Consider the following 13,133-nt stretch of genomic DNA (forward strand, 5'->3'; position numbering starts at 1 on the left):
TTGCCTGCTACACAGGGTCTCGGGCTTGCCTCCAGGCTGGGGAAGGACTTCCCCTGGGCTCCATGGATCTAGGCATCCCCGGTAGGCCTTGCTCCTTCCCCTGCCCCACTTAGGCCTGACCTTCACCGAGACAAGCCTGAGATCCATACTCCTTTGGTTTTTTGAGAATGAGTCTTCCTCCTCTCACCCATGTCCTCTCCATGCCTGACAGAAGGTTACATGCTCATTTCCAGATTCCTTTTTTCCTCTTCTAGCTTCTCCGAGTTTCCTGCCTGCCTCCGTGGAGACGTCTTCCTCCTCCTCCCCAGCCCAGTAGCCCCCTCTCTCCTCTCTTCTTCTTGTCCCAAGTTGCCGACCTAGGTGTGTCGATTCTGATCAGGGGCCGCTCCTGGCTTGCCTGGACAGGTTACCTTCCAGCTCTGGGCCTCGTTGTTCACATCTGTAAAGGGACGCAGCTGGACTAGACGGTGAGTGGTGTCCTGCTGAGCCTTCGGAGCTCATTCTCCCTTTCACAGTCCTCCCCTCCTCTTCTCAGTTTTCTCTCTCAGGGGAGGCTTGCCCTAGCCCCAGGGGAGCTGTGGCTCCTGTTCTCTGTCTAAGCGACCAGCCCTGGGCCTCCTCCCCAGGCCTGGCCCCGGCTCCACTCCATGTGGCCCGTCTGAGAGGCTGGCCCCAAGCCTGGCGGCAACTCCACATTTCTCTGTTTTTCCTTTTTTTTTTTTTTTTCCCTCTCTTTCCCGGAGTTAACAAGAAGCAGATGTGGCGCACGATGGTTGGAGAGGTGGGGGGGGGGCGGAGGGGGGAGGCTGGACCGCCAGCCAGACAGGGGGGAAGGGAGTGAGCAAGAGAGGGAGGCAGGAGGCCAGGGCCCGCCCCACAGCCACTCTTGCGCCTCTGAACAGCCACAGGGGCAAAGCCCTGTCACCTCCAGGATCCGGTCATTGGGGAAAACAGATAGGGAGACCAGAGGAGGGCCAGCTAGGGCGAGGGGGTGGAGGCCCAGGAAGCAGCATCTGAGAGGGGCAGGGACCAGGCACAGGAGGCCAGGAGGCGCAGAGAACACACTCCCCTCAGAAGTGGAGAAGAGGAGAGCGGAAGGAACCGAGGGAGGGACGGACAGGAGCCTGAGGAGGAAAGAGGAGGGGGAGAGGGGTCAGGCCAGGCGGCCAAGAAGGAGGCGTGTGGCTGGGGGCTGCCACAGGAAGCTGGGGACAGGACCCGGCCAGCGCTGTCCCGTAGAGCAGCGGCATCCCCTGCTCCAGACAGAGGCGCCAGCGGTCGGGCCGGGATGTGCCTCTGAGGGCCACCGCGGAGTCCCCCCCCCCACCATGGCCCCCAGCGCCCTCTGGAACTGCTACCTCTGCTGCCTGCTGACCACAGTCGCGGGGGCCGCCAGCTACCCCCCTCGCGGTTACAGCCTCTACACAGGGGGCGGAGGGGCCCTCAGTCCTGGGGAACCCCAGGCCCAGAGCGCCCCCCGGCCTGCCAGCCGCCACAGGTAAGAGTCTGGGTCCCAGACCCAGGCTGGACGCGGGTGGGAGGATGGGTCAGAAGGTGGGTGTCCCCGCCCCCCACCCTTGGCCACCCTCCCCAGGGCTAATGCGGGGAAGAGCTGGAGAGGAAGCCCAGCCATCAGGCAGCTCTGCACAAGCCCACCTTCCCGCAGAGAATTTCTAGGACCCCCTACATAGATAGGTCCCCCTCTCACCTCGGGGCCCTGCAGTTAGGTGCCCAGGGAAACCACCAGGAGGGGCCTGGGCCAGGCCTCCCTGCGTGCTGCCAGCTCTGTACCAGCCTGCTCTCCTCCAACAGACCTTTATCTCTTCCTCGGGCTCCATGGGCCCATCCAGTCCATCTGTGACTCTTTCGGACACCACTCCGCTCTGTTCCTTTGGGCTCTCCAGCCAGACACAGATCAAAGGCCAGCTTGAATGGGGCAGAGAGTATAGAACGCAAGCCCCAAGGGGGGCAGGGCTCATCAATGGCTTATTCTCTATTTAACCCTGAGCTGGACCCTTGCCTGCCCTGTCCTCTCCCCTGAGGGGTGGGTGGAAGCCAGCATCCAGGGGATCACCAGAGGGACCCAGCCAGCTGGCTCGAGCCACTCTGAGCTATAGGGATTGACACAGAAAGGGACGTGAATGAATGTGTGAATTCAGAGGCTCCCCACGACCCCCAGCCATGAGGATCAACTTCATGTAGCTGTGGTTTTCCATTCTGTGACTCCTTGCGCTGTCTTGAAAAGTCTTCACCAACGCCTACTGCTCAGGAAAGCGTGGGGGCAGCTGCCGCTGCCAAAGTCCTGGCTCCCCCTGGACCCCAGGGGCCCTTCGTCTTTTGACCCTCCCTCAGCCCCTCTGGTAGCCCCTGGGTCCTCCTCTGGGGCTCGTGTCTCTGGCCCTTGGGCCCAGGTGGGGTTGTGCCTACAGGAACTGGTGTGCCTATGTGGTGACCCGGACAGTGAGCTGTGTCCTGGAAGATGGAGTGGAGACCTTCGTCAAGCCGGACTACCAGCCCTGTGGCTGGGGCCAGCCCCAGTGTCCCCGCAGTATCATGTGAGCTCCAGCGCTGGGGGCTGGGTACTTGGTGGGGGCTGAGCTAGGGCAGAAGGAGGGCAGCCGGCTCGGGGAATCTGTACAAAGCAGGTAGCCAGAGGCAGGACCGGGGGCTTCAGTCAGAGCCATTTTGAGAAGACCCAGAGGCAATAGTTTGGGGCGGATACAGAGGGCAAAGTCACCCGGACCACCCTGCCGGGCCCCAGACGCCTCTCTGGACTGAGTCAAGCTCAAGATGAGGAGTTTAAGGTTCCAGCATAGGACAGGGGGAGGACGAGCAGGATTTGGCCATTGGCCAGCAAGCTGACAGCTGTCAACTGAGTGCAGCCACATGCTGGACAGTAAGAGGACTAGGCCTGAGGGACAGGCCTTATCCACCACCAGCAGCTGCCCATCTCTGGGGACATGACCCAGGGTCACTGACACTACAGGGAGGAGTAAAGAGGCCTCCCTCTGCCTCTCCCAGGTACCGCAGCTTCCTCCGCCCTCGCTACCGAGTGGCCTACAAGACGGTGACGGATATGGAGTGGAGATGCTGTCAGGGGTATGGGGGCGATGACTGCGCTGAGGGTCCCGCCCCGGCGCTGGGTCCTGCACTCGTCACGCCACGCCCCCGGCCCCGGCCCGCCCGCCCCAACCTCTCTGGCTCCAGTGCAGGAAGCCACCTGAGTGGACTAGGTGGGGAAGGTGAGTATGGGAGCCACTGGGGAGAGAAGTGGGGGCTGGTGCTGGCTGGAAAATGTGGGGCCAGGCTGCTGAGGGCCACGGAGTAGGTGAGGTCCCTGAGATTCTCTTCCTGCGTGTGCACTCTGTGTGTAGCACGCGCACGTGTGTGTGTGTGTGTGTGTGTGTGTGTGTGTGTTAGTCATATAGAAACTGAGAATGAGAGAGATCAAGAGAAAAAGAAGGCAGAGAAAGAGAATGTGCTCACGCACACCCACATGTGGCCTAGTTGGGAATGGCAGTGGGAGGAAAGGGGAATTCCTTCGAGAAGCTTGGGCACCAAGGGGATAGACCGCTCAGACTACAAGTCCTAGAATGCACTGCACCCGACTACAGGTCCCAGGCCCCTCGGTGGCCTCTGGAGACTGCAGGTCCCAGAATGCAGCAGTTCCGGCTGGCCTTCCCGCGTGTGCATGCCATGCGCTGCGGATGTGCTGTGCTTGTCTGCCCGGGAGATAGTCATGCTGTAAGGATGGAAACAGGAACTTCTGGCTGACAGTCCCACCTTCCAGCTGGAGCCCCCGCAGGCTTCCCGTGGGACCTCGTCTGTCCCTGTGCTGTTGTGGAGAGACGTTGCTCAGAATAGCCACTATAGTGGGGCCCACAGTGTCTCCCCACGCTCCCATTTCACAGACCAGGAAGCAATTTCTCAGACACCCTCTGAACTATAGACTTGGTGGTAGATGGGTGAGCTGGGTTTGAAACTAGGCTCTGCCACTTATTAAACTTGTAATCCGTGGCCCAGCTCCGTCATCTCCCTTGGTTCTCTTTCTCATGGTATACAAAGTGAGAGAAGCTGCGGGGTCTGTCCAGGGGAGTCTGTTGGAAGGGGGCAAAGCCATGGTACGATTTTGGCCCACAGGCATTCAGTAAATGGGGTTTCCTTCCGCCTTTTCTTGCCCAGAGTCCCCAGCCGAATCAGCGAGGCCCTCTTGCTGGAGCTGGGGAGACCAGGGTCCAGGAGGTTAGAGGCTCTGAGCTCTGAGGCCTGGCCCCCCTGCCTGATGCCATCCCCTCTCTGCCAGGTCCTGGGGACTCAGAGAAGGTGCAGCAGCTGGAGGAGCAGGTGCAGAGCCTGACAAAGGAGCTGCAGGGCCTTCGAGGCGTCCTGCAGGGACTGAGCGGGCGCCTGGCAGAAGACGTCCAGAGGGCCGTGGAGACGGCCTTCAATGGGAGACAGCAGCCTGCAGATGCGGCGGCCCGCCCTGGCGTGCACGAGACCCTCAGTGAGATCCAGCAGCAGCTGCAGCTCCTGGACAACCGCGTCTCCACGCATGACCAGGAGCTGGGCCATCTCAACAACCATCATGCTGGAGGAGGAGGAGGCGGCGGCAGGGCCCTGGACCTCACCCCGGCCCCTCCTGGCCACAGCGAGGAGCCGCTGCGGGAGCTGGAGCGACGGCTGCAGGAGTCCTGCTCCGTGTGCCTGGCTGGGCTCGATGGCTTCCGTCGGCAGCAGCAGGAGGACAGGGAGCGGCTGCGGGCCCTGGAGAAGCTACTGGCCTCCGTGGAAGAGCGGCAGCGGCAGCTCCCTGGGCATGGGATCCGCAGGCCCCTTCAGGAGTGCTGCCCTCCTGAGCTGGGCCGGCGGCTGGCAGAGCTGGAGCGGAGGCTGGATGTAGTGGCCGGCTCGGTGACGGTGCTGAGTGGGCGGCGAGGCACCGAGCTGGGAGGAGCGGCCGGGCAGGGGGGCCACCCCCCGGGCTACACCAGCTTAGCGTCCCGCCTTTCTCGCCTGGAGGACCAATTCAACTCCACTTTGGGTCCCTCAGAGGACCAGGAGGCAGGCTTGCCTGGGCGTCCTGGGGGCCTGAGCCACTGGCTGCCTGCCGCCCGGGGCCGACTGGAAAAGATGGAGGGACAGTTGGCCAACATGAGTGGGGTACTGGGTGGGCGGTTGGATCTGCTAGAAGAGCAGGTGGCAGGGGCTGTGCAGGCATGCGGCCAGCTCTGCCCCGGAGCCCCTGGGGAGCAGGACTCCCAGGTCAGCGAGATCCTCAGTGCCTTGGAGCGCAGGGTGCTAGACAGCGAGGGGCAGCTGCGTCTGGTGGGCTCCGACCTGCACAAGGTGGGAGTGGCCGGGGAGGCCCAACAGGCTGCCCTGGAGGAACTCCAAGGGGTCGTGAGCCAGCTCCAGGGGCGCGTGGACGCACAGGATGAGACGATCGCAGAGTTGGCGCTGCAGCTGAATCTCACGGCCACACGGCTGGGCCAGCTGGAGGGACTGCTGCAGGCCCGCGGGGATGAGGGCTGTGGGGCCTGCGGCGGCGTCCAAGAGGAGCTGGGCCGCCTTCGGGATGGTGTGGAACGCTGCTCATGTCCCCTGTTGCCCCCACGGGGCCCTGGGGCTGGCCCAGGTGTTGGGGGACCTAGCCGAGGGCCTCTAGATGGCTTCAGTGTGTTTGGGGGGAGCTCAGGCTCAGCACTCCAGGCCCTGCAAGGAGAGCTCTCCGAGGTCATTCTCACCTTCAGCTCTCTCAACGACTCACTGCATGAGCTCCAGACCACCGTGGAGGGCCAGGGTGCTGATCTGGCTGACCTAGGAGCCACCAAAGACCGCATCATCTCAGAGATTAACAGGCTGCAGCAGGAGGCCACAGAACATGCTACGGAGAGTGAGGAGCGCTTCCGAGGCCTGGAAGAGGGACAGGCGCAGGCTGGCCAGTGCCCCAGCCTAGAGGGGCGATTGGGCCGCCTTGAGGGAGTCTGTGAGCGGTTGGACACGGTGGCTGGGGGACTGCAGGGCCTGCGCGAGGGCCTTTCCAGACACGTGGCTGGGCTCTGGGCTGGGCTACGGGAAACCAACAGCACCAGCCAGACACAGGCAGCCTTGCTAGAGAAGCTGCTGGGGGGACAGGCGAGCCTGGGCAGGCGGCTTGGAGCCCTTAACAACTCTGTGCTGCTCCTGGAGGACCAGCTTCACCAGCTCAGTCTAAAGGACCTCACTGGTGAGGGGGCCAAAGGAAGCATGCGGTGGGAGGTGGGGGGGGGGCCCTTTTTAAGTCCTTTCTTTCTCCTTCCTCCACAACAGCCCCTCTTAACCTCATATACTTTCTCCCTGCTCTGCCCAGCATAATTACAGAGCCACCACTGTCCTGGGGGTTGGTTTGTCCACAAGAGATAAGCTCCCCACTCTCCCCTGGCAGCTCAGACAGGCTGGTGGGTCAGGGCAGGGCACAGCTCTGCCCACCAGGTAGCCAGCATGAGTGGCAGGGGGCCTCAGCAGCCTGCCCATGGAGCTTCCTTGTCCTTTGGAAACTCCTTTTATGGCTTTCCTTCAATTTAATTTTGTCACCATAGGGCCTGCAGGTGAGGCAGGGCCCCCTGGGCCTCCTGGGATACAGGGACCACCAGGCCCTGCAGGACCACCAGGACCTCCAGGCAAGGATGGACAAACGGGGCCCATCGGGCCACCAGGTATGTGAGCTGAGATGCCAACCACAGCTAGGCTTCCTTACACTTCTAGCAGCCTAGGCTTGACATTCATTCCACTCTGAACTTGACAGAGAAAGGAGGAAAGGGGCAAGGAGTTGGGGGGGCGGTGATCTTACATGGCTGGCAGTGACTAGGAGCTGGGACACTCACTGTGTGGATTAGTTGGATATGGTGGGCTGGGCGCTGTGTTGAAGACTAAGGCGGAGCTATGAAGACAGGGCTATGGAGGGTGAGAGAGGCTGGAGCCTGGTTGAACTGAATGGACTGTATTTCTCCTTGTTGAACTGAATGGACTGTATTTCTCCTTGTCTTGATACCCCCCATTCCTGCTGTGGAGTCTGACACCTACCACAGTGAGAGAGACTCAGCAGATGTTTGCTGAGTGACTTAGTAAGCGCTCCCCCGACTCTCACTGCTCCCTCTCCTCTTCCCACAGGTCCCCAGGGAGAGCAGGGTAAGTTCCTCTCATCTGGTGCTGGAGGGACGGGAACAGACCTGGGGGTTGGAGGATGCAAGGCCTCAGGCAGCCGTGGAGGGCGAGACCCAGGAGGGGAAGGGGGCCAGGAAGCTCTGCACTGAGCATCCACTCTGACCCCCACCTTACCCTTACCCAGGAGTGGAGGGGGCACCAGCAGCCCCTGTCCCCCGGGTGGCCTTTTCAGCTGCCTTGAGTTTGCCACGGTCTGAACCAGGCACGGTGCCCTTCGACAGAGTCCTGCTCAACGATGGGGGCTACTACGATCCAGAGACTGGTAAGCCTGCAGGCAGGCAGGCTGGGAAGGGGGCAGGCCAGGGAGGCAGTGCAGTGATATGTTCTCATCCTTGCCTCCTTGGGCAAGGGGGATATTTTCATGCTCTGGTTTGAGGAGACCCCTATTTACTTCTTTATTCATTCTCACCACAGCTTGGTTGAAGGGTCGGGGGAAGGAGCGCTGATTTTGCTCGGGGTGGGGGGTGGTGTGCTGGGGCTGCTGTCATGAACAAAACACCAAATTCCCTGGCCTGTGGAACTTACATTCTAGTGCGAGTCGCATGACAAGACCCAGCAGGTGTCTCCCTAGTCCAGGAGTTCCGGGTGGGCTCCCCAACACCGCCTTGGCCCCTGCCACCTGTCTCCCGCCTGACCACCATCCTTGTCCCCAGGCGTGTTCACAGCACCTCTGGCCGGCCGCTACTTGCTGAGTGCGGTACTGACTGGGCACCGGCACGAGAAAGTGGAGGCTGTGCTGTCGCGCTCCAACCTGGGCGTGGCCCGCATAGACTCTGGTGGCTACGAGCCTGAGGGCCTGGAGAATAAGCCAGTAGCGGAAAGCCAGCCCAGCCCTGGCGCCCTGGGCGTCTTCAGCCTCATCCTGCCTCTGCAGGCTGGAGACACAGTCTGCATCGACCTGGTCATGGGGCAGCTGGCGCACTCAGAGGAGCCGCTCACCATCTTCAGCGGAGCCCTGCTCTACGGGGACCTGGAGCTAGAACACGTGTAGACAGAGGGCTTAAGTGTCTACGTGGGCCAAAGAGCCAGCGGGGGTGACGGGGCTCCCCGGGCTCCCGTCCAAGATGGGGCTCCGTTCTGGCCCCAGCCCTAGGCGAGCCGCCGTCCCCGCACCCTCTGTGGCACAGGCGCCCAGAGCACTCCTCTCCGTGGCCTGAGCGCGCCGGGTCGGGGACTCGGGGGTCCTCCCGTCCAGACTTTTGTCTTCTCACCGTCCGCGGCAGGGCCCAGACTACGGAGGAGCCCATCAATCCTCGCACCCTGGGAGCTCCTCCAGCTGGTCTCTGGGCCTATGCAGGGCTCTCCCGAAGGGCTCCGGCCCCACCGCCATACTAAACTGTTCAGGAATAAAGACTTGGTTTTTCTAAAAAACGAAACAAAACAAAACAACCTGCCTGCTCCAGTATGTGTTCAAGGGTAGAGAGAAGTACAAAGTACAAAGGTAGAAGGGGGGAGCCCTGGGTTCCCTGTCGTGGTCGCCCCATCTCCCCGCTCGGTGGCTCCCAGCGCACTTGCTGTACACCCGCCCGCGCAGAGAGGCGCGGCGCGCGGCCCACCTCCGCCGAATGCCAGTTCCGCCGGTGTCCGCCAGGGGGACCTCGGAGCCGACTCCCGTCACGTGACCACCGCCTCTCACCTAGCGGCCCCCGCGGCTCCGCGACGGAGGCGGGGCCTCCAGCTGGAATTGGCTGGGCCTCGGGGGCGGGGCGCAGACGGCGCGAGCTAGGGCTGGGGCTGAAAGGGTCCGGCCGCGGCTGCGAGGCCCGGCTCAGGTCTGTGGGTCTAGGGCCTGGAGTGCGAGGCACCCGTGCAGGAGAGGGAGGGGCAGGGGGGTGCCTTAGTACTGCCCTTTTTTTGCATTCAGAAGATGGCCTAGCTGCGCTTTAGAGAGGTTTGCATTAGCTCCGAGCCTGTCTGACAAGTGAGGACACTGAGGCCGAGAAGTGGGAGGCTTTGCCATCTGCTGGGCCACGCCACCTGCTAAGGGGAAGCTGGGGACCAAGACCTCGGGGTCTGCGCTCCCAGGCCCGCTTGAATCCGTGGGCGTGAGGAGCAAGGGCCCTGCTCCTTTCTTTCCCTGCGGGAGGCTGCAGCAGGCTCCCTGGGGGAGGAGCTCGGGACGCAGAGGAGGAGCCAAGGCAACCCCAGGAGCTGGGACGCAATCCTCTGGGATAAGAGGCAGAGCCCAGGAGGAACCCCGTCAGCCAGGCGGGCAGAAAGCTCCGGGCGCAGCCTCATGGAAGACAAGCAGATCCTGTGCGTGGGGCTGGTGGTGCTGGACGTCATCAATGTAGTGGACAAGTACCCGGAGGAGGACACGGACAGCAGGTAGGGGCGCCCGGGCCCCTCGGAGACTCCTGGGGCTGCTGCAGCCCCGCGTTTGAGCCCTGTAGCCAAGACCCCAACCCCAGGTCTGCGGGGCCGAGGCCAGCCTCGGGAGCTGGTATCCCGTGCCCTCCGCCTCAGAGGACCTGGGGAAAAAATTGAGGCCCGTCATAGTAAGACCCAGGCTTTGGATAGCACTGTGCTGGCCAGTTTCCGTCTCAGGAATCATTATCCGAGTTTAGAAGCTCCTTTGAGATGAAGTGATTTATCCAAGGGCATGTAACTAATAAGGGGCAGGACCAGAAGACCGGCGCACTTGTCTCTCACCAGTGGTCACTTCTAATTTATCTACTACGTATATCTCATCTGTTTCTTAAATAAATTTTGAGGTAGCTTACAATGTTAAGTATGCACAGATAGAGTGCAGGGACACCTCAAACCATGGTGTTGAACTTCACTCTAGCTTCAGGGCTTGCTGGCACTAGAGGCAAATTTAGAACTTCTGTGGGTTATGGATAGAGCCTGTTCCTGTGCCATGACCAACGTTTCCCTGGTGCTAAATTCCAAGAGTTTACCAGAAGTCCTTTTTACAAAATCAGTGAACAACATCTTTTTTGGTTGTCTTGTAGAAGTCAAAGAGTCACTCGTTGGCCCTTGTATTTACTCTTAATAAGAACCTCACCATTACACTGTAATCCCAGAAGAGCATTTCTCTGGGGCGGAATCCAGATCTTTCCCTTGGTGCTGTCTAGTGCTTCGAATCCCGACAATGGCTGCTTGGCTCTCAGCTTTCGCAGCCAAGAACTGGATAAAAGGCTAGTTCAAGGTTGAACTCAGGACACTCTAGCACTCATCGCCATGAATATCCAGTTCTCCCTCTTTTAATTGAGGAGAGAGAGACCCTGGTAGTCTGCAAGCTCTGAGTCCACCCAGCACGGTCACACACTTTCCGTACAGCAGCCCATGGGAAATGTGTAAGGATCACTCAAATCGTCTTCTTACAGATGAGGAAGCAGCTACCTCTGTGGAGAAATTAAATAATTATTGTAAGGCCACTTAGTTAATGAGTGGCAGAGCAGTAACTACAGTTCATAGGGATCTAGTGCTCCAGCCGTCTGTCATCTCCTGAGCTCCCTCTCCCTTCGCTGTTGCCCATCTCATGGAATTGACGCTTTGCTTTGGGCTGCTCTGTTTGCCAGAGCTTAGAGCCCTTGCCAGGGGGGCAGGGACAGTGGGGGAGGAGTACAGGGGTCGGCTGCTCTGCAGACCTAGGTAGGTCAAGCCAGCCGGCCGCAGGATGCAGGCACAGTGAGGGGTTCGGCCTCCTCTCAAGAGAACAGTGTGGGTTCCAAGGCGGCAGGTCCTCCCAAGGACTGTTGCGCCCCGGGAAGACCTGGCGTGGAGTGTCACTTTCAAAGACAGCTGCAGTCCCATTCCCTTTGAGCTTACTTACCTGGAGAGGCTAGGATAAGGAGATCCTGCCAGCTCCCACCAGGATGGGCTCATTCTGAAGGTGGCCATTGGGGCATCTCTAAAGAGACCTCAATGCCCCCTGCTCTCAGGGTGTACCTCCCCCTCCCCCAGACCCATGGCTCTTCTCTGCAGAATGGTGTGGTTGTCCTTAGGGCACCTCTCTCTCTTTCTTTCTCTCTCTCTCTCTCTCTCTCTCTCGTGCCCAGCCCACCTGGCTCACCTTCTGGACTCCTGTGCCTCCCAGAAGAGCAAGCCCAAGTGAGAACCCAGACCTGCCCAGGCATTTCAGCCCCACCTGTCCCAAGGTCCTGGGCTCCCCAGGATCTGGGGACTCTCAGGAGCCACCACCTGGAACTCAGCCAGACCCCTGAGTTATGACCCTTCCTCCCAGAGTCCAGGCTGAGAAGAGCTTTCCAGAAAGTGTCCTCATGCTCCGCAGGGCATTTCTGCACAGGAAGTTGGGTATCAGTGTGACGCTGAAGGCTTTCCACAAAGTAAAATTGCAGGCCCTTTCTTCGAAACCTCATCCAAGCTGGGGGCTAAGGACGTTCTATTCACAACTACACAACACAGCGCATGGCTGTGATTGTGGAGTCAGGCCACTGGATTTGGATGGCCGCTCCGTCCCTGACTATGGATGTGATCCCGAGAGTCAGTCACGTCCCACGAAGCTCCCCTGTTCTAATCTGCATGAAAATTTCTCTAAAGCTCCTAGCTCATGAAATGTTTGTCCCTTTACAAATTAGTATCCTTCCCAGTGAGGTCATGGACCCCTTTTCCCAAGACCGAAGGGAACTTCGGGATTAAGTCTTTGTGTCAGGATAACTTAGCCCCAAAATTCTGCTTCGTGAATTTCTCTTGATAAGTGGTTCTTTTTTTTTTTTTTTAAGATTTTATTTATTTATTTGACAGAGAGATCACAAGTAGGCAGAGAGTCAGGCAGAGAGAGAGAGAGAGAAGCAGGCTCCCTGCTGAGCAAAGAGCCTGATGCGGGGCTTGATCCCAGGACACTGAGATCATGACCTGAGCCGAAGGCAGCAGCTTAATCCACTAAGCCACCCAGGCACCCCTTGATAAGTGGTTCTTATGGGAACTGGCCACGGTGTTCTCTTTGGAAGAACAGAACCAGCAGCCGGGCACTGTTGACTCCACAGGATTGTGGGTGCACAGGGAGACATCATGATAGTGCTTCGATGTGCCAAAGTCATAGTTTTGTTGTTGGTAACCTCAACGCCCTGCGGGTGCAGCCTCCAAGCAGTGTCCGCGTACACCTTGAGTTAGATTTTCAGTCAAGACAGAGAAAGACTAAAGGAAAGAAGGCAACCATGTGATGGGATGGCGTGTTAACGAACCTTACTGTGGTGATCATTTTGCAATATCCCCGTTTCAGATCAAGCTGTGTATCTTCAATTTACAGAATGTTATGTGACAAGTATAGTTCAATAAAGCTGAAAGGAAGGAGAAACCAAAAAATGGAGAAAAACTGGTCTTCATCCAATAATCTCTTTAACTTTTGACATTCTTACATAAGTCAGCTTCCCCCTTCCCTCCACACCCCCCACTTAAATGATCTCAATATCCAGTTTTGCTCCTGGTCTTACTTATTTTAACCTGAGTTTTCAAAGCGGGCTCCCCGGAGGGGAGCCGGGAGCCGATCTGACAGCTGTGAGAGGAGGAACTTGGAGCTCTCCAGCAGTCGGGGCTGAAGGTACGGCAGCTCTGTGCCTCTGGGAGAGGCTGGTCATCGTAAGGGAGAACGGAGTCACCCTACTGGAGCCCTCCTTTGTGATGGACCGGAGTGCGTGAAAATGAGAAGGCTGGGCGAGATGCTTTCTGAGAGAGAGCTCCCAGCTCAGGCATGTCATGGGTCCTACCCAGGGCACTGTGGCCAGCTTTGCTTCACCTGGCCCCAGCCTCCTGGAGCTGCAGGGCACCTCTCTCTCTTTCTTTCTCTCTCTCTCTCTCTCTCTCTCTCTCGTGCCCAGCCCACCTGGCTCACCTTCTGGACTCCTGTGCCTCCCAGAAGAGCAAGCCCAAGTGAGAACCCAGACCTGCCCAGGCATTTCAGCCCCACCTGTCCCAAGGTCCTGGGCTCCCCAGGATCTGGGGACTCTCAGGAGCCACCACCTGGA

At 59.4% G+C, this 13,133-nt stretch overlaps 2 protein-coding genes across 7 annotated transcripts in view; both read left to right on the forward strand.

The window, feature by feature from the left end:
• Positions 1 to 849: 849 nt before the first annotated feature.
• On the forward strand, positions 850 to 8,592 carry EMILIN1 (elastin microfibril interfacer 1). The gene is made up of 8 exons (XM_059405303.1): positions 850 to 1,498; positions 2,430 to 2,555; positions 3,022 to 3,242; positions 4,304 to 6,226; positions 6,579 to 6,695; positions 7,150 to 7,167; positions 7,328 to 7,465; positions 7,857 to 8,592. The coding sequence occupies exons 1-8, from the start codon at positions 1,329 to 1,331 to the stop codon at positions 8,192 to 8,194; spliced, it is 3,051 nt and encodes a 1,016-aa protein (XP_059261286.1). The 5' UTR covers positions 850 to 1,328; the 3' UTR covers positions 8,195 to 8,592.
• Positions 8,593 to 8,985: 393 nt separating this feature from the next.
• The window catches only part of KHK (ketohexokinase), an 11,615-nt gene continuing 7,467 nt past the window's right edge, over positions 8,986 to 13,133 (forward strand). The window contains exon 1 of one of the 6 annotated variants that reach the window (XM_059405305.1): positions 8,986 to 9,531. In XM_059405305.1, coding sequence (XP_059261288.1) covers positions 9,440 to 9,531 — 92 coding nt within the window. In that variant the 5' untranslated portion in view covers positions 8,986 to 9,439. The remainder of the gene's footprint in view (positions 9,532 to 13,133) is intronic. The other 5 variants (XM_059405308.1, XM_059405307.1, XM_059405306.1 and 2 more) reach the window with 5 other exon arrangements.

This window comes from Mustela nigripes, chromosome 7 (genome assembly GCF_022355385.1).
Source record: "Mustela nigripes isolate SB6536 chromosome 7, MUSNIG.SB6536, whole genome shotgun sequence".
In the NCBI taxonomy this organism is placed as follows: Eukaryota; Metazoa; Chordata; class Mammalia; order Carnivora; family Mustelidae; genus Mustela; species Mustela nigripes.

Bases quoted from the DNA above. Each gene is read 5' to 3' on its own strand.
- EMILIN1 (XM_059405303.1), top strand. From the start codon at position 1,329: ATGGCCCCCAGCGCCCTCTGGAACTGCTACCTCTGCTGCCTGCTGACC. The intron at 2,556-3,021 runs GTGAGCTCCAGC...TGCCTCTCCCAG, and splicing joins CAGTGTCCCCGCAGTATCAT to GTACCGCAGCTTCCTCCGCC. The intron at 3,243-4,303 runs GTGAGTATGGGA...CCTCTCTGCCAG, and splicing joins GAGTGGACTAGGTGGGGAAG to GTCCTGGGGACTCAGAGAAG.